Source organism: Plectrocnemia conspersa, unplaced genomic scaffold (genome assembly GCF_051122295.1).
Source record: "Plectrocnemia conspersa isolate PC_06_02 unplaced genomic scaffold, ASM5112229v1 ptg000005l, whole genome shotgun sequence".
Classification (NCBI taxonomy): Eukaryota; Metazoa; Arthropoda; class Insecta; order Trichoptera; family Polycentropodidae; genus Plectrocnemia; species Plectrocnemia conspersa.
In genome coordinates, this window is record NW_028277169.1 from 22,513,578 (window position 1) to 22,534,227 (window position 20,650).

The 20,650-nt window shown below is 32.6% G+C and overlaps 2 protein-coding genes across 2 annotated transcripts in view; both read left to right on the plus strand.

Annotated features, from left to right (window-relative positions):
- mbo (Nuclear pore complex protein Nup88) overlaps nucleotides 1-13,428 on the plus strand; it is a 99,596-nt gene extending 86,168 nt beyond the window's left edge. Inside the window, exons 3-12 of the mRNA XM_088186617.1 lie at nucleotides 9,390-9,509; nucleotides 9,704-9,901; nucleotides 9,969-10,158; nucleotides 10,255-10,398; nucleotides 11,770-11,875; nucleotides 12,127-12,404; nucleotides 12,472-12,585; nucleotides 12,651-13,037; nucleotides 13,099-13,187; nucleotides 13,261-13,428. Coding sequence (XP_088042743.1) covers nucleotides 9,390-9,509; nucleotides 9,704-9,901; nucleotides 9,969-10,158; nucleotides 10,255-10,398; nucleotides 11,770-11,875; nucleotides 12,127-12,404; nucleotides 12,472-12,585; nucleotides 12,651-13,037; nucleotides 13,099-13,187; nucleotides 13,261-13,327 — 1,693 coding nt within the window. The 3' untranslated portion in view covers nucleotides 13,328-13,428. The remainder of the gene's footprint in view (nucleotides 1-9,389; nucleotides 9,510-9,703; nucleotides 9,902-9,968; nucleotides 10,159-10,254; nucleotides 10,399-11,769; nucleotides 11,876-12,126; nucleotides 12,405-12,471; nucleotides 12,586-12,650; nucleotides 13,038-13,098; nucleotides 13,188-13,260) is intronic.
- Nucleotides 13,429-14,838: 1,410 nt separating this feature from the next.
- Nucleotides 14,839-20,398, plus strand: LOC148235173 (uncharacterized). The gene is made up of 5 exons (XM_088186429.1): nucleotides 14,839-14,924; nucleotides 17,366-17,430; nucleotides 17,508-17,583; nucleotides 17,649-17,740; nucleotides 17,830-20,398. The coding sequence occupies exons 1-5, from the start codon at nucleotides 14,897-14,899 to the stop codon at nucleotides 18,997-18,999; spliced, it is 1,431 nt and encodes a 476-aa protein (XP_088042555.1). The 5' UTR covers nucleotides 14,839-14,896; the 3' UTR covers nucleotides 19,000-20,398.
- Nucleotides 20,399-20,650: the final 252 nt, after the last annotated feature.

Here is a 20,650-nt window from a genome sequence, read left to right on the forward strand (position 1 = left end):
TATATTTTCTCACCAATACTGTGACGATGAGCGTTCATATCTTGGACGGACTGTACTACGTTATTGGACCATGCGGACTACAGAGAGACAATGTTCGGCATCAAAAATTGGCGTTTTCTAACACAAGTTACACCAAAGTGGAGGGCAATTCTGGATGAGATCAAAGCCAGGATAAACAATAAATAAATAATTTATAAATATAATAAACAGCAACTGACCAAGATCTTCCAAAAAATAGTATTATAAGTGACTGTGTTATGATTATATAATAATTGTTAGTGGTTTAGAATGATTTAATCTAACGATCAAAAACGTCGACAATAAATAGTTTCGATTTTTATTTGAACTATGTTGTTGTGAAAGTTTTGGACACCGTAGTATTTACAGTAATAATTTGAACCTCTAATTGCAAATCGTAATGAAATCAAATTAACAATGATTTTAATATTTAAAATAAATTATAATATGTGTAATTTGTATTTAGATCCTAACAAAGCACTATATAAAATATTACTTGAAATCAACGTTCCGAATTAGGGTTTGAGTCCCGGTGGAATTCTTCCGTTCATATCGAGTGCACATATCCAAAACATTGGAAGTATGACATCGTAAACAAATGAGTATTCATTTAACACGTACTGATCCATCAGTGTGTTGAGTGCTTTCAGTCATTCCGGTGGATCCATTGCAATAATTCCCTCGTAAAACTTCCCACCTTAACTGTCGGTTAGTTCTTGTCTACGTGATACAAAGATCGTCAGCTCCCATCTACATACGTAGTATGTTTATACGTATATATCTATATTCTTGTATATTATTTTACATATGTATTGCAAAAAAAATATAAACCAATTGAAATATATTTACCACTAAAATAATTTTTGCAACAATATATTGAAATTTGTACTCATTTTAAAGACGACATACTGCATATTGTCTAATAAACATGTTCTTCCATAGCATTTACTAATTATTATTTTTTTTAATTATTCTAGTGCCAGTTTTAAGTCTTAGTGACTGAAAAATAATCCTCCATTTCGCATAGTTATACTTTAGGACCCTGCTCATAACTTGTGTACTATTAGTATTATTTTTAAAATACAGCATCTCCGTAGACACGCGCCAAAGTATAATAATCCATGATTGATTAGTACTTAATTTATATAATACAATATATTGGTAAATGTGTATTGAGTCTCACCCTGTACATATTTGTGCATGCTTGTATGGAATAACTAAACTGTTCTTCGTCGAAACGCATAAACTTCTCCTTTGCGTGATCGTCTCGCGATACTTTAGCGGAAAAAAAGAAAAACTAAAAGTGATGGCAAAAGAGGAAATCACAAAGGAACGAGACGGTGCTTTATAGTTTTCGGAAATTCGCTACAATACAACTACCGCTGTAACCATTGTAGTCAAAGAAGCAAAACATTTATATTGAGCGGAGCGAAACTTTGAACATATCTATCTATTCCAGGATATATTCAAGTCTTTGAATAAAATATTGATTGTTAACGGCAAACTTTTTCCGAGTTTTCTCCTTCCGGCGTTATCACTCCACTTTCTCAGGGTCCTTTTACTGCCTATCAGGGGTCGCCGTCCGCAAGGGGGTCGTAAACCATCAGGGTCTTAGCTCCGCGCCTAAATGAACGCACCTGATCGTAAAAATCCGGTTAAAAGCCCCCGTAGGTTTGACCCGTGAAGATTTTGCCTCAACTTTTTATTTTCTTTTGAATATCGTCCGATACTTTCTTAACGTCGTTTTATTTATGCACGTCGACTCCTCTGAGGAAACTTGCTAGCTGGAATGGAGAAAATAACCCTTTTGCCGAAACGACACGGGTTATATATGTTTTTCTCTTGATAACAACACTCGGGTCTTAAAAATGCCAAAGGTTCATTTTTTAGATTGCTCATCCTACTACTTTTATTTTGATCTAACTTTCTTAATTACAGACTAAAACGTCGTTTTACATTTTCAACTGCTGTAAATACAAACTATCTAAACTAAAATGTTTAGCCTAAGCTCTATTAAATAATAAGAAAGCTTATGTTTAAATACATTCATATCTAACACTTCTACAATATAAATTATAGAGCTATTATGAAAATCTCTCAGATTTGAAACAGCTTTCTAAAAAGTCGTAGAAGTGGCATTTAATGTTGATATAAAGTTGCTCTTGCAGAAATAGAATTGCACGTTTCTTTTATACGCGTTTGTTTCAATCTCATCATTATTTAAATACGAAAGATATTCTAATTTTTGTACTGCATTTTTTATGGCATCGTTTGCTTTTCTCTGAAGTTTATTATTACATCTTAGACAGATATTTTGCCAATTGGAAATCACCCACAATTTTTCTGCGCTCTTATATATTTTTTTTAATATTTTCACGTATCGCTAGCTGGAGTGTATATGCCACACAACCCATAGCAATGAATCAATGCGTTTAGTGCTACCCATTCGAGGAGCATTGTCTCAATGTTGAATTTATGCATCTGTTCAACTAGCTTATCTTCCAAATTAACTCAATTATGGTTTTCAAGCAATATAAATGCCTTTTAACCCTAAAATAATTAACATAATTTTGTAAAATTATTTGACGTTAGAAATAATATTTGCGATGATCGAAATTTAACTCAATATAAAAATTGCCAGAGTTATTTTTTTTCAAAAATGAATCTGAATGCTTAGAATAACTTTCAAATTATTGTATAGGAGTTTTAACAATACTCGTATAAAAAACCTTAATGGAATACGCATAGTTTAAATTATCCTTTGTAATTATCGGACGGCCACCTTAAAACCAACTTTTACGAGGAGTTGAGCGAAAAGCTAAGTGGACGGTACTCATTCACCAAAATTTGAACAAAACTATTCACTGACTAATTCGTCACACTCGCTGCCATTATTCTAACGATCGTAAACACAAAATGACATCATCGTCCATATTTTATTTTTTTATATGATATATTTAGATAGTTTTAGCACTTAAAGGCTAAAGGTAGCTCGAAAACGAGCTCGCATAAAACACGCTCACACTTAGTTATAATTATATGTATCAACACATCATCCTCGCGTCGCGTTATTAATAATCAGAGAGTATCCGTGTCACTCGAAGCGTCGAAAGTTACAGGAAGGGTAGTTTCAGCAGCCGCCCCCGCCCACATCACGCGCCTCCTTTGAACACACCACCGTATCACGCAGGTATCAAATAAATAGGTGTATGCGCGCGCGAATACGCTTATAGAAATTGCGTTATGTAATTCAAGTGGACAGGGTGGGGGAGCAAAGGTGATGCCATTGAACATTTATCATAAAGGTGATTTACAAAATTTATTTTGATTTTTTAATTATTGTTACTTTTTTAACTGAACATTATAGTGACGCACATAAGAACTTAAATCTCCAAAATAAATAAATTGCCTTAAAAATGTTGGGAAGGTCTAAAGCAGATCGTTCCAAGCTTCCAAAATTATTGGAAATTGTTATTACATATTACTTCAGCAGGTACCAAAGGGCAGGTTATCTTAATGGATAATGTTTATATCTAACCAACGTGTCAGTTGTACGATTTTCATTTACAATTTTTAACTTTGAGGCGTTAAAACTAACCTTGTTTGGTGTCGATATTGCATCACTACAGCAGGGGTAGGAATCAAGCTCATGAGCGAAAGTTGCATAAAACTTTTGTAATCTACTCTAATGGCTTACTTTTGGAAAATAGTTTCGCTGTAATTAAAACCAATGGATGGACCAACTAAATTATAAAAACATGATTTGTATAAATTATGAAAAAAATCTTATTTTTTATTTAAAATTAGTCTGCTTTACTATTTTATCAAAATTATTTTATTGCAAGATTTATGGATCACGTTGGCTTTATAATAATTATAACTCATATGCTAGAAGAAAAGATAAAAATAATACAGCAATGGAAATTGCTTTTTTGTGTGCTTACTTTTTTATATTGCCTCAATGGTTTATGAGATATATGATTTTTTTTTTTTCGGCCGCCTTGTATATAGATTAACGATTTAGGCAATGTTTAATGGAGGGTGCCGGACCGCGCTGTTTGCTCTTTACTCGGCGATTTTTTTAAATACGTGTTTTATCAGCGCCACTGGCGAAAAAATAATGTAAAGAGGCGGCGCCATCGAATGTAATCAAAACCATCGACAATGTATGCATATTTATTGTGCAAACACAAATTTATACATGTGGGCATGTAGTAATGTCGTTACGGTCGGTTGGTTAGGTTCAACCGTTCTGTCGGCAGAGGTGACCGTGAGATTATCTTTATTTGCAATATATAATTGCAACTAAGACAGCATTTCCTTTAACGCGAATAAAGCACACCTTTGTTTTTAACAAAGATTTATAAGATTTAAATTATATAGGCGGTGAATCACTGACAATATTAACAATCTAGTAAATTCAATTCAAGAAGAACTAATATGTAAACATTTTAAACCTCTGTGTGTGTTGCTTTGGTCAATTATTAGTTTACCACTAACTATTTTTTGCTACCTTCCGAATGGTATTTTAGATCGAAACTTCTTCGTTAATTATATTGAGAATGTCTGAAAATGTTATTCATTTAATAAGATATCGATTTCTTCATGTCAGCTTTGAAACACATTTTAAGACATACTGAACATGTTCCTGCCATTTCTATTGCGTTTTGGTTCAAGTTTAACTTTTAATAATCTTCTTTTAGTATTATATTATTGTTATATATTACAATATATGCACTAATTCGGTGGTCATTCATAGTTTTGGTAGCATAGATATTTTAAGAATATGTTTATTTACATTTTAATTTACTTTTGTAATGGAGGTAATATCATATATAGGGATTTTCATACCGGTATTGCCAAGAGAAAAATCAGTCAATATTGAAATTACCGGTATTGACATTATTAATATATTTTTTTATTGATTGTGTAATAAAAAAATACCGAAAAAATAATATCTATTTATTCAAAGTCAAACTGAATGATTAATGCCGTAATTTATTGTTGAATGTTACGCTTGCGAATTTTCCGAAAAAATTCAAGTATTTGTGAGTCGGGATAGTTTCTTTACAGATATTAAATGAAAATGTAAATATTGTCATCTTCGTATTATTTTATTAGATATAATAAACAAGCAGGGCACATTTTGACATTTATGGGCAATTTTGTGTTTCAAGCAATAATAATTGTTTAAACAATCTTCCTTAAATTCAGGTACTTCTTAAAATACTTTATACGCTGATACGACTGTACAAAAAATCTTTTTGTCTCATTTATTTTTCACTGTAATTTAATTTATTGTCGAAAAAAAAAGTTTTAAAATTCGGGCAACCAATATTTATTTTTTGGAACAATAAACCTAGAAAATCATTGTATTTGATGTATTTTAATTTTTTATACCAGCACCACTCCCCAATTTATTCCAAAGAAATATATTCCTATATTACTCATTCTTTTTTGTCAGTTATGTTTTTCCGAAAGAATCTTATGAGAAAGGAGTGCGTTGAAAATTGTTTAAAATGTGACATATTTTTTTCTAAAAAATGTGATTGAGATGTATTTTATTTATATGATCTCATTTTAATTATTGTACATTTAATATTTATTTTAAAATATCTCAATCATTTTTATTTTCTAATATATATCTTTCGTATACTTATGTATTTCTACTCATGTTAAAATTAACATAAATTAAATTTTAGTTATAAATGTTTATATTATATAATACGTAAATATCGCATAATATTTTTTACATTGATATCCTACGCTGATAATAATACTTACATTGTTTGATCCTTATAAAATCAAAGAATAAAATAATGCTCATTTATTCTTCGCTTCTGCTTTCTAGTAACATAGAGCAGAAAATTAGCATATAAAATGTACGAATTAGGGTAGTACTAAAGGTCAATTTTTTCCCTAATATCGGTATTACTGATATCAAGCAATTCTTAAACATATAGCAGTACCATGTGGTCCGTCAGGACACTAATAATATCGATCTTCATCCGAACTAGCTCGTAGCAACTATCATCTATGAAGTCCGCACTACACTGTTGACTTTCTAGACATCTGCCTAAAGCTTCCGACATCGTCCTAATATTTCCCGACATCCACAAGGACATCCATGAACTTTGTCGCCAAATACCCTTAATGTCTACGGACAGCTGCTAGACACATAATTATAAATAGCGCATACATTTATTAAATAAATATAATTGTACCATACTTGATAATAAAACCTACAAAAGCTAAAAATTGCTTGGACCAAAAATAAACCATCATCTGTGCACGAGTGGATTGAGCCTGCGCATCTTCAAATTAAAGACGGAACAGTTCGATATATTACTATTATAATATATGCTACTCTTCTCGGCATACAGAAAAGGAACGAAGACGATTAATTTTCATACATTCGCTCGCCGGGGAGCGAATGGTGTAAAAACCGATAAGGGAATATCGCCGGTTACCCTCGAACGGTCGGCGACTTTAAATAAATTACAAAAGCTTTTACCATTTTAATTCCGCGCACAATCTCACATTGACAAGAAAAATTAATGGAACGACCCGTGGTTATCCCGCGAAAGGGGTCAGGGCGCCGGCCGGTGCCCGCAAGGGTGGTAATCATAAGTGGGGGTTGAAAAAAACACGGGTAAGGAGAGAAAGAGGGAGAGGGTGGAATAAAAAAGTATCACTCCGATACTTTGCTATGCCGGTCACGTCATGTGATATGTAACAATCTTTGTGTGTTTTATAATTTCCCTAAACGTACCGCCATTGAATTCCTAAAATCGCATTATGGACCCCGACTCTCTCTCTCTCTCTCTCCCAATCTGATGTGCGCTTTGCGGAAGGGTTAATGTGTGCTATTCGAATAATTTTATTTTTAATACTCGAGACACTTGCAATTTACGAGGGCAAGCAAAAAAGGCTGTTATAATACACACTACGTGCCACCGTAATAAATTTCTTCAATAATGCTTAAAATCGTTATTAGTCATGTTAAGGTGGTGTTTTTAAATAGAGATAAAAATGCAATATTATCTATTTTTTTATATTTCTCTAAATGATTATTTAAACTCGCATCGTACATATTGAAAATTCAATATCAAATAAAAATATAATATATTGCTACTTACTTTACCATAATAGTTTTACGATGTTATTATTAGTACCGGAGGGTGTCAGTATCGGAGGGCAGTGTCAAATGCGGAAGCCTCCAGGTTGATCCTAAGACTGTAGCAGGCGGTCGGGTTTAATGTAGAGTATTGGTATCTCTTGAAATGCACGAGTGTGTTTCAAAGTTACTTTTTTGTGATCTTCCCTTTGTTCTCTCTGATCTCCTTGCAGTGCTGCTAAGTGATTAGGTGTCAATCCTGTTTCATGTTATCTTACAAAAATTTGATCAAGTTATAAAAAGGCTAATTTAGAGCAATTATTATCAAACTCCACCAATAATGCCCTATCTCTTATAAAAAATGAATTCGTCTCCCGGGTAACTTTTTATAAACGAACCCATTGTAGGCGCTTCTTAATTAACGATGAACATTTATCGTAATAAACGGTTAAAATATTTAGGTTTATTACGGTTTTTGTGGTCATTGTTATTTATATGACGATTTCTCTCGAAGGTTTGTTTGTAAAACATATTTGTTCAATTGAGGCTTTTTACTAGATAAGTATTTAAGATAATTATGCATGTAATTAAAAATAAGTTAAGGCGTTATAGCCGCAATTAATAACTTTACTGACAGTTTGTCAAAAACTTACTGACTTTTTATGACAAAGTGATTGCCGATTTATACTTATTTATTGACATAAATATACTGAGCGTTTTAATAAAAAAATACTGACCATTTAATTTATTGCTTATGTTTTTATTTTATTTTTTAATAGTCGATTTTTACGGATACTTTTGACATGTAGCTCTTTTTGAGCATTACTTTTGTAAAATTACACAAGCTTTCTTTTAGCTACTGTAGTTATCCTGTTAATAACAATTTTATTTGATGATAAACTTTATACAAAAACATACAATCATACTAATACCGACTATGACAAAAATATGAAGTTGCTATAAAAAGCATAATAAAATAATTAATGGAGTTACAGGTTACACTTATCCATAAAAAATACTATTTTTTGTAACGATTTTAATACCAAAAATTTAATTTTTCCAACTAAATAAACACAATTGGAATGCGGTCTAGAAATAATTTTTAAATAAGTTTAAAATGTACTACGCTTAATATATTATAAACAGTTTTTAAATACACGTACAATTTGTCCAAGTATTGTTATATGATATAACGGTACTTGTTAGTTAGTACGGCGCCACGCTCAAATTTGACAGTTGCGAAACGTCCATTTCCTGTTCAAACCCAAACCTAACCTAAACGTATATAATAACGGTATAATGTTTAATTTGTTTAGGTTAGATTTGGGTTTGAACAGCACGGAAAACACAGTGGAGAGTAACAACTAGTGTTTTTTTCTAACACTACCGATATTACTTACAGTAAATGTGTATTTTTCAGTAACGTTTTATTTTTACTTGTATAAATATAATGCCACTGTTTCTGTTTTTAATTCATTTTCAACGGTAGATACATATTTTTACTTCCAAAAACATAAGACATGAGACTTTCGCTCTTCTTGCTCTCGATCGATGATTCAGGGCGGAATCAGAATTGTTGCTATTGTCTACTAAATATTTAATCAGAATTTATTTTAAGTAGCGGCGATAATTTAAAACTCGATAGTGTCGTGGTACCTGTAGACGCATTTCATCGACCCTTCAACTTTGTATTGCCACCGACTGTATTCATTGCTCGATTCTTTTTACAACGTGCTTTCTAATACGCTCAAATATATGATCAGCATCATGCCGACGAATAAAAAAACATACTTTAAAAGACACAAATAAATAAAGCAATTCAATTTAAAGCTTTTTAGCTAGTCTTTGTGACCAATTTCGTCGCCACAATCTGAAATGTCTGACAGTTCTAAAACAATTTTTAAATTTTAATTCTGATAATAGTTAGTAATATTTCTTACGACTCATTCACACTCTTATTAACAAATTTGTATCGCTAGATTTAATATATCAAGACCATAATAACGTAATCCGTAAGGTGATGGACTAATAATTCAGATCCGCAGGTACGATTCCCGCAACAGAATCGATTTTTTTTTATAAAAATACGCCAATATTAAAATCCGGTCTAGCTGCAAGCTATAATAACAGTTTTTATTTGATAAAATAAATTGCTACCCCTTTTGTAAGCCTCTTTGTTACATTAAACAATGAATAAAAATATCTTAATCATAAGTCTACACCAGACATGTTTATAATATGCCTTATTTTTCAGGAATCAGATCTTAGATGAGCGTGTCTATCTAAGTGACTATGAGGTCTACCGTGCAAGATGGCATCCAAACTCTTCCACAGATTCTCATTTGTTAGTTTTGGCATCGGACAACACAATCAGGTATATATGTATATGTACATAGCTACTCTAGGAGTGGGCAACCTTTTCCTTCAAGAAAACTGAAACCTAAATGATTTAGGAGCTAAATAAAAAACATGTTTTTCAAATGTCCGTCGAAATATAGTTTGCTCATGCCTGATTACTTTATCATATTGCACATTTATTTAATTAATACTAACTAATTTAATCTTCAGATTATACAATGTATCCTACAATGATCAACCGCTCAAGCAAGTGTGGTGCATTGGCCGCAATAGGGCCTGCAGTCCACTCTCAGCATCTTTGGGCGACCTCGCTGTAGACATATTCCCTGGATCAGAGAACGACAATTCTTTCATCCTGACTGGAAACGGAAACGTTCATCTTATGCCCATCAACGAGCACAATAAAAAGTTTCTCATTTGTATTTTAAATATTAGAATAAAAACAATGTATAATACATTTTCTCGTGTTTAATAGAATCGATGTTGAAGGACCTTTGACTATGTATCCTACAGCTGATGACAATTACGGTTTAGAATCTTGCTCAGTCTTAAAGATCGGCGATAACTTGATTTGTATCGCTACTTGCGGAGGAACAATTTATCATTGTATTTTGATTCCAGATGAAGAAAAAACGTATGATGATTTTGGCTATTCCAATAAAAAGGTTGTATTTTCTTTCTATTTTAATATTAGACCTTCCTATATTTATTACAAATATCAACTGTTTCATATAATATGTAATTAAATACTATTTTTTTAGCAAATTAATAACACTGATAAGTCCATAAATGAGCAAAAAAATTCGGCTAATTCGTTGTACGTCATAGAAGCTCTTGAATTGGATCTTGGGTTGAATTTGAATGATGATGACCCTAGCTACACATGTCCTGTTTATTTAGTACCGGTAAATATCGACATCTATGCATCTTCTTTTTCAGGTGTCATGTCCAATTCCAAACGTTGGCGATCACCTTGTTGATAAATTTTAGATATCCCTCACGGTCTTTGGCTGTACAAAACGTCTTCCCCATACATACATGTATGTTTCGCAACCAAAATATCTTCTTTCTTCCGATCCATTTTTTGCATTTTATATTGAGGTATGAAGAAGCTGATATTTCGAACCTCGAATCATGGCATCTGAGGTACTCCATCTTTCTCCGTTTGATGGTTGAAAGAAGTTCTCGATCGGGTCGTATTATCAAGAGTTTTAGTCCATGGAACTCTTAGCATACGCCTATAAAGCATTATTTTATTGCTTATATTAATTTTTAATACAATAAAAAGCAATAAAGTCATGCCGACGCCGTCGCAGTGGGAACGCTCGTTACCGAGCTTCCCCACTGACGGCGCCGACACGATTTTATTGCTTTTGACATTAATTTTTGGCTTCTGAGAAGTGATAATTATTTTTGCGCCCTAAAATTCGGTTTGAATATACTTTGACCAATGCTTTTATATCAGAAGTGGCTTGAATATGTATATTGATAAACACTCTTTATAGGTTAGATTTGGGTTTGACAGCAAATGAACATTTCGCAATTGACTAATTGAGTTTCATAGACATTTTAGAGCAGCATATTAGCGCCTATCAGTTAAGTTATATTATATATTCACTAGTAGAAATGTATTATATATCTACTGGTGAAAATGTATTTGGACTTCACTAGTAAAAATATAACTTTACCAAAAAATACACATTCATTTCAGCTTTTTTTTAATATTTCGATTTCATTAAGATTCATAATATTTAATTAATAACATGCATTTTTCTGGTCAAATTCAATGGGACGCTAATGGCCTGGCACAACATAACCAGGAAGTAAAAACTTCTATAAAAAATTAAAAATAGACATTATGCTTTTAAGTGAAACTCACTGTTTTCACCGGTAAAAATATAGGTTTACCTGAGAAAATGTATTTCAATATGATTTCACCGAAATGACATACCTTACAAATATTTTCGGGATTGATTTGAGACGCATTATCGCGTTAATTGCATCTGAGGTTAAACGATTTCCAACTATATATGCGAACTATATATTAATTAAACTCGTTTAATTAATTGTTCATTTTCAAAAAAATTTTAAATTAAATAACAGCATAACACACAACTAAACAGGATGGATGTGTTATATATACTGAACAATAAGGCTGTGGTACTTTTTAATTCAGTTATTACTATACACAACGTTTTAGTGGGTGCCTCACTAGTATAGCACGAGATGTATAAATGCTTTATTAATTAACTTATTAATATTTTTATATAATTTAGGATGAAGGTGTCAAGAATCGTTACTATTGCTACCACGAAACCGGCGTGCACATAATTACAGTCCCGTTGGTGAATCAACTGAACAAATATTACAATTCAGATATAGGTAATGATAACTTGCATAATATTATAATAAAATGCATAACACATTGTTTTCGGGTATAATTCCATGCAATATCTCGCCTGGCACGGGCGAAAATCAAGGTCTCACGTTGTTGTGTTGTAACAATAGCATTACTTGTTATATTTTAAATCCAAATTACCCATGACATATTTGTTACAAAATAAATAAATGTTATATGTATTATGTTAAATACTATTTGCACATAACTGTTAATGCTTTTGTAATCATTTCAGACAACATTGATTCTAACATTCCGACATTTAATCAAAGCATCATTGAGTATGCCATTTGCACAAAAACGTCTAAAATGGAAGCTGCGAATCCACCATTGGGAATGTGCATCACTTATTCGACACATGCTCTAATCTCAGTGCTAGCTGATGGTCGTATTGTTTTTAAAATATTTGAGATGGACGGACCGGAGACTTTATTGTTCAATGAATCGGTTGATATGAATAAAAGTGATTCGAGCCATTTAAACAGGAGCACTTTAACTTCTTCTTTGAATGATGTATGTCTTAATTAAATATTGTAGATAATATATACACATTTTTATAAATTATAATATGTTATTGTAGATGCAGAAAGTTCCATTTAATAAACAAATACATAATATTCTTAAGCATAATCTATCGCAACCGATTCTTAAAATATCATCCAATGCTGAACACGATGCTCACGGATGTTTTGAAGTATAAAATTATTTTTATATAATATTTTAACTATAATTTTAAATGTACATATTTATGCATTTCAGTTGTTAAACCACGCTCTGCATATATTCCGCAGTGATTATTTTCCAAAACTGGAGTCTGCCCGAAAAGAGATTGAGAAGCGCGTCAAAGTTTTAATACTCGTGAAAAAGCTGCAGCTTCAAGAGCTCGATGAGTGGGAGACAAAATGTTCATTGATAAATTCTGATAACGAACATCTGCAAGAGAAGTGCGAAAGTGCGCAGATTGCTCAACAGGCGCTCAATAAGAGGTGCGAAAAGGTTCTAAGATGCCTTCGCGAAAAGCAATCAGCTCCATCGCCGGCCGAGAAGGAAATGTGTTCTGAATTGGACTTATACAACAGTAAGATTCCAAAGTTCAACAAAGAAATCAATAAAATCAAGCAGAAGCAAAGCAAACAGAAAATACAGGTACGTAATGCACATATGATGTAATTTTATATGTATGTAATATTATATGATTTATGTTTAGATATGTGACTGGGATTCTAATAGGAAGAAGGAAGAAGTGTTCCTTGGCAAGCATCTTTCTGATATAATTAAGAATTCTTTGGAACAGCAGTGAGTTATTACAATGATGTCATTTACTGATATTGTTACAATATATTCAAAAACATGATTTTAATTATTTCAGAACAAAGCAGATAAGCGACTTAATTGGAAAAATTAACAACATGAAGAATAATATTGATCTAAACTGATTATATTAAATGAATACTTTTGTACTAATTAATGAATACATTATAATGTTCAATTTTTCACTATTTACTTAATCATAAATAAACATATTACTGATAATATAGTTTTCTTTAAATAATCACATTATAGATTAACAAAAATAATAATATATATCTTACATATAATTGTTCTATGATGTCATCGCTTCCACTTTCGTACGCTGTATCCGTTGTGGAATTAGTATATATTTAACTACAGGCGAAGCCTATTATTTCATATAAGTAACAAATGTGACTTCTAACATTTCAGTTCTCAACGTTTATAACCAATCAAAAAATAATTTAACTATTTCAAATTTTATTGAAACGCAAGATCTTGAAAAGATAGTATATACACACTAAAACGATATACCAGTGAACGTTACACTATATAATTTTTACACACTTACATTCGCACGTGCTAGAGCCCAGTCACAAGAATAAAGTCTCATACGTCGCACGAAAATAAGATTGTGTTGTTTTTGTTTCTACCTGCGCTGCAATAACGGTTATTCACACGTATGATATATTATTTAAAAATGCAATTAAAAACATTTCAAAAATTAATAAAACATTTTTCTTCTATAGTGATAAAAATTACATACATAAGCTAGATATAAATATACATACATAGAAAATATACATATTTTTTCTAGGGCAATGTTGAACAGCTTGCACACTAGAGTATCGCCCTGTCGTAGGCTGTTGAGTGTTGGTAAGGGTTTTGATAAATCATTTTGTACACTCACTTGGCATTTTCTAATTCTCACTGTGAGTTTCACCGAGGAAATTAGTTTTTTTAATACACCCTACTGTGTACTCTTTAGATTATTTCACGCGTAAAAAATCGCTACGAAAAAGAACTAAAAATTCTTAAATACCCTCAATCGCAAAAAATACTATTGTGTCAAATATAAAATTAGAATAATATCATATTAATTTGAATTATATTTTTGAGCTCACGTAATGCGTTATTAAAGTATTAATAGGGGAGGGGGCAAATTTAGTTTTTGCCAGGGGCACCAAATAACCTAGGGTCGTCCCTGTATGTACTATTAGTACAGAAATAAATATTAGTCTATTACTTATCTCTGTAACATAATATTATTATTAATACAAATAAATAAATATAGCTTTCAAATGAGATTTTTTCGCTAGTCTCACACAGCACCCTTATGATTTTAAGCCACGAACTGCCATTGATTTTTTACTTTATAATGTTTATATCTTTTATTTACATATATCTACTTAAAATGTAATTCATTTATATACATACAGGCTTGGCCATAATAATGGGTCACCCCAATAAATGTGTTATATCTTAAAAATCGTATTTATATAAATAAAAACCCGATTAAGGTTTTTAAGGGGTTTATTTTAAGCTTATTTTTAATATTTATTAGACCCACTTTTAACTTTAAATTACAGCTGCAACCTTTTTTTCCATGCATTATAATTTTTTAATTTTTAAATGCTGCTCAAATTAAGTAATATTTGGACCAAAAAATTAAGTTTGCATATTTGACGTCTATCTGTCAACGCTAAGTCGTCCCAATGGCGTTGTCACGTTTTATCAAAAATGGTAATATAACAATTCATTTTATTATTTTTGCCTGTGTTTTTCCATAAACACAATGAGCTATAGCTCTTTTTGCCGTTGATATTGTTTAGGAAATTTGGATATTTTTGCTTATTTTCAATTGACCAGTAGCTCGATGCTACCGATAAGTTTATTATGCACTATCGACTAGCCGCCGCCGACTCGAAAACATAGGCAACTATGCTAGACGGCTAAGCCGAGCTACTTGAATTGAGTAGTATATTCGCGTAGAATGGACGTCGAAGAAATTGCAATATTAATTTTAAAAAGAATAAAATATGCTAATTTCAATATAATATATAATTTCCCCATATGACATATAAATATATATATATATCTCACACAATTTTTTAGGTGCTAAATTCTCCGACAATTCAATTTCGCAAAACCCATTTAGGGATTAATTAGGTAGTGAAAGCGGTGCATCGAAAAGGGACATACATAACAGCCCAAAAGTATTGTTTCACAATCTAAGTTTTATGACCTATTTCGTTTCGGCATCTGCAAATATGAATAGAGAAAAATTTGCATGTACAATTAGGTGATTTATAAATAGAAGAATATACAATTTTATGATGCTTTCAACTTTACAATCCGGGAGAGTTGACAATGGTCGGCACTTCATTCGTTTCTGTTAATGCTTTGACTCATAGAAACGTTTTAGAAACGTTTCCCAAATGCAATTATAAATGTATATCTGTATTTTGTTAGTAAAATTAATTTAAATCAAAAAGCAAGAAAAAGTATAATATAATTATACATATTATTTCACAATAAATTTATTTTCGTTATCAATATTCACATAAAATTATTGTAAACAATTCGGGATTCAATATCTACGATGAGCTTTTCTGTGTCGAAGCCATTTTGTGTGAATGATATATAACTCGCCTCGAAAGTTGCTCCTCGTGTGAATGTGCTCATCTAAACCCGTGCTTTTATAGGTTGCGGCAACTAGCAAGTTGCCTATGCATCGCCGCTGTGCAGGAGCACGCTAGACGCTCCGGCGACTCGACGACTGCGTGCGTAAGCACCCATTTAAAACCATATAAAGTACAGTCGCCGGCGACTAGTCGACAGTGCGTAATAGGCCTAAGAGTTATATATTATTGTGTAGCTAATGCGGCCTATTCACGGGTGGACCAATCCGACGAATCGGTGCATTAGCAACGACACGCCAACCTATCTGTAAATACGGACAAGTCGCAAAGCGCTAAACCACGATCCGAATTACACTTGTCAATTGTATTCGTTACGACCGGTCGCACAACTCTTCCAAAAGTTTCGCTTATGTCCTATGTGTATAAAATATGTCATTTGATGACTGTTTTTAGATAAAGTTGACGTGTTTGTGGGACATTAAAGACTATTAGAACATGCAATTTAAAAATGCGACTCATAATTGTTTTATTGAAAAATGCAAAAAATTGTTTCCAAATACAATTACAACCACAACAGATGGCTAAGTTTCGAAGTAGTGTTCAACGTCTTTATGAATTAATTGATTATGTTATATCCGTCTTGGACGTAAAAGATAAGTATTTTAAGTGGAAAGCTTCAAAGTGATAATACAAAAGAGCAATTTTATTTCTAAATGATTTTTTGCCGCGTATTAGTTCGATAAATAAACAACTACTAAAAAGTAACTTAACAATAATAGAAATCGTGTTCATCATAGACAAATTAAAAAATACAGTGAAAAGCCTTGTGTCAGAAGTTAAATGACAATTTCTCTATTTCATCTTTTTTAAGCGAGTTCTTAGAAAAAATTACAAATATAACCTCTAAGTTAAAATTAAAGCTTAAAATAATAGTGTCTAGACTCTAGACACTCTATTATTTTAAGCGAACCTTTTATCAAATTCCAGATTTAGACTCTAGACTAGAACAGGAGTGGCCAACCCGCGGCCCCGCCTTGAACATTTTTCCGGCCCGCGAGATTGTTTACAATCTACCTTTAGTATCATTATTAATATATTATCTATGTTTAGATGTAAGAATAATAGGAAACACAATAATAATAACTCATTATGCTTTAATTTTTCACTCCAAAAAAATGTCCATAGTGTATCTAAATCTAATATGGGGATATATAATTTTATATGTGGCCCGCGGAGTTATGATGCATTTCCAAAGTGGCCTGCAAGATCATTTGGGTTGACAACCCCTGCTCTACAGTCTCTAAATCTGAAACTTTAAACTCAATCTTAAACTAAAAACCCATCAAATCAGCTTATTCAGTAACATTTCTGAAACAACCGATAACGATGAATTTTATTTATTACAAATACATGTAATTCTTATTTCAAGACTCTATATAGAATGTAATTGCGAGTCATATATGTTATCTTTGTTTATCCATTGTAATTTAGATACGCCCGGTCTATATATTTCCTGTAAAATATAACACTTTATCTTTGCAGAACCAGACATTGATAACAACAAAGAAGTTCTCGACTCCGTTAAAATAATTAAATATGAAGTTAAGGTAAATAACATATAATAACTACGTCTAAAATCTATTATATAAAAACAAATTTTAACTATCTAAAATATTTTTTTTAGTTGGAAAATGTAAAACTGGAATATGATGTCAACGAAGATACATATATAGAAAATGTGAATGACATGTTCGAAATGGGTATTAGTTATTTTTGTTGTATACTATTAATTTTTTTATATTTAAAATATGTATTACCGTTTCAGAAATGCATGATGTTAAAGATGTAGTTAAATTAAATACAACAGATGTGGACATTTTATCGAATCAATCTTCTAATGCTAAAATCGAATCAAATGTAAGAGATAAATGTGCTATGATTTTTATATATATGAATATCTACGGCTTATGTAATTAATACAATTGTAATTATATATTTACTTTCAGTTAAGAGAAAAATGTGTCGCTGTTGATATGAAGAATACTCATAGTGATTCTCAAAAATTTGAATGTTTTATATGTAAAAAATTGTTCAAAACTAAAGCCATTCTAGCAGCGCATAGAAAAAATCATAGTAATACCTTCAACTTTGGATGTGACAAATGTGGAAGATCATTCAAATTTAAATATAATCTCTTACGGCATATGGGAACTCATAATGATGCTCGTGAATTTGAATGTGAAAAATGTGGAAGAGCATTTAAAATGAAAACGAGTCTTTTGGAGCATATGAATAATCATACTGATACTTCTTCTTGTAGTTATCAATGTAAAAAATGTGGAAAAAGATATACATATCAATTTAATCTCTTACGCCATATGGCAATTCATAGTGACACTCGTGACTTTGATTGTGAAAGATGTGGAAAAGCATTCAAATCTCAAAACCATCTTTCACACCATATAAGATCTCATAGCAATACCCGTGATCATGAATGTAAAAACTGTGGAAAAGCATTCAAAACTAAATACAATCTTTCACATCATATGCAAACTCATGGTGATGCTTTTGAATTTGAATGCGATAAATGTGGAAAAGCATTTAAGACTAAGAACTATATTTCTCAACACATGAAGATTCATAGTGATGCTCGTGTTTTTACATGTGAAACATGTGGAATGGCTTTCAAAATTAAAGCAGATCTCTCAGAGCATATGGACACTCATATTGACTCTTGTAAATTTGAATGTAGTAAATGTAAAAAATCATTCATTCATAAATATGATCTCTTTCGCCACATGGCGTGTCATAGCGATGCTCGTGAGTTTGAATGCAAAAAATGTGGAAAAGCATTTAAATTTAAAGTGAGTCTTTCAAAGCATATGAAAATTCATACTGATACTAATTCTTCTAATTTTAAATGTAATCAATGTGAAAAAACATTTATTTTTAATTATAAACTTTTGCGACATATGGTTATTCATAGTGATGCTCGTGACTTTAATTGTGAAAAATGTGGAAAAGCATTCAAAACCAAAACTTATCTTTTACGTCATTTAAAGTTTCATAGCGATGTTCGAAACTTTAAATGTGAAAAATGTGGAAAAGCATTCAAATCTAAAAACATTATTTCAAAGCATATGAAAACTCATAATAAACTTCCTATTTTAAAATGAAGAAAAGATTTAAAAACTAATCTTTTAGAGCATGTGAACATTGATTTATATAAATTTAAATGTAGTGCATATGATATATCAATATATGTATGTACCAGTGGCGTACGGTGACTTTTGAAACAGGGCATGCGGTCAGGGGGGGCAAAACAAAAACTATATTTTTAAATTTATTTTTTTCATTTGATGAACATATCTTTTTATTTTTTTCAAATTTATTTTATTCGACGCTCTTATATTGTCTTTCATTAATTAGTCTACAAGTTTTTTTTTCCTAAGATTTACAAAAAAATAATGCTTGCACCTAAACAAATTGAGATAAAACAAGATTCAATCTGTGAGCATAGCAGTATACAAATATGGAGTTAGGACAAATATCTCGAAATTTTTTGTACTCCTTTGTGCTCCCCAGATATTACAGCTGCTCCATCATAAGTATGAGCAATTAATTTTTCTGTGCATCCAAATTTCAACAAGGTATTATGAATATGATCGAAAAGTGCATCAGTGGTTCTATTGGGACTTACATCAATAAATCTGCAAATCTCTTGAATGATATCATTCCCGTCTATGTTTGTATGGCCTTTAGGTAAAATAAGTTACGAAGAGAGATTTCACACCTACTCGGCTATCGGTTCCCAGGTGCTCCCCACCCACATCCTCAGGTAAGCCGAGTTCGGCTTATTAGCGACCCTAGCACTCAAGCACAAGCTTCCCATCGATGAGCCGATGGTTCGCGTCCAGTCTCAAACGGAGTCGTCCTGGTGGACAACTGCGATTGGATTCCCGGTCCGGAGCTACTGATGGTCTTCCGGCATCACTATCTTTTGTTGGAGATGGAGGAAGGATATAATCGGTGGGGGGAAAAGCCAACGGGCAGGTCGCGCTCCGCTGTCTTTGCCTCTCTGGAAAGAGATGTGTGTTGTGGTAGCGCGCTCGTTTGTTTGTTGTATGCTGCAGAAGGCAGACTGTGACAAGTTTAGTGTAACGGGGGAGGCTCGCTCTTTTCAGCCTGAGTCTCGCCCCTGTCGTCGTTTTGTGGCGAGGTGCGTCCGTCGTGTTCTGATGTGTCATCGTGTTTAGTCAGCTAGTGACGCTTGTATATGGGTATGGAAATATGGGATTTTCCCGGGTGCTCCCACCCGCATCCTCAGGTTGTGTATAAGCCCTTACCTATCGGCTTTTTTGCAACCCTAGCACTGAGCACAACCGCTTCCCATCGAACAAGCTGATGGTTTGCTTCCACGTCTCGGCCGGAGTCGTCCCGGTGGACGGCTGCGGCCGGTTTCCCGGTCCGGAGCTGCTGATAGTCTCCCGGCATCACTATATTTTGTTAGAGACGGATGGGTATGGAAAGCGGGCAGCTCCCACTGCGAGACATGAAGGCCGAAAGGCCGAAGAAATAGACAGATTCAAAACGTCAACCGCATACACGGTTGGTGGCGAGCGACTTCTAGTGCGCATGCGCAACCAATTCCATTCCCGATAAGCAATTCATGGCGTACGCGTATCTACTGTGTAAGACGGCTGGCCAGCCAGTCCGCCCGCGCTGCAGTCAGCTTTTGCCGCTCCCTCGGCGTGGTTGTATAGCCGATTTTCTGAGCGATTACGTTTCATAATTATGTAAATTAAAAAAAAAATGAATATATGATAA

Coding starts and splice junctions, on each gene's coding strand:
- LOC148235173 (XM_088186429.1), top strand. CDS start 14,897: ATGGCGTTGTCACGTTTTATCAAAAATG. Junction 17,431..17,507: donor TAATTAAATATGAAGTTAAG/GTAAATAACATA, acceptor TATTTTTTTTAG/TTGGAAAATGTAAAACTGGA. Junction 17,741..17,829: donor ATGCTAAAATCGAATCAAAT/GTAAGAGATAAA, acceptor ATTTACTTTCAG/TTAAGAGAAAAATGTGTCGC.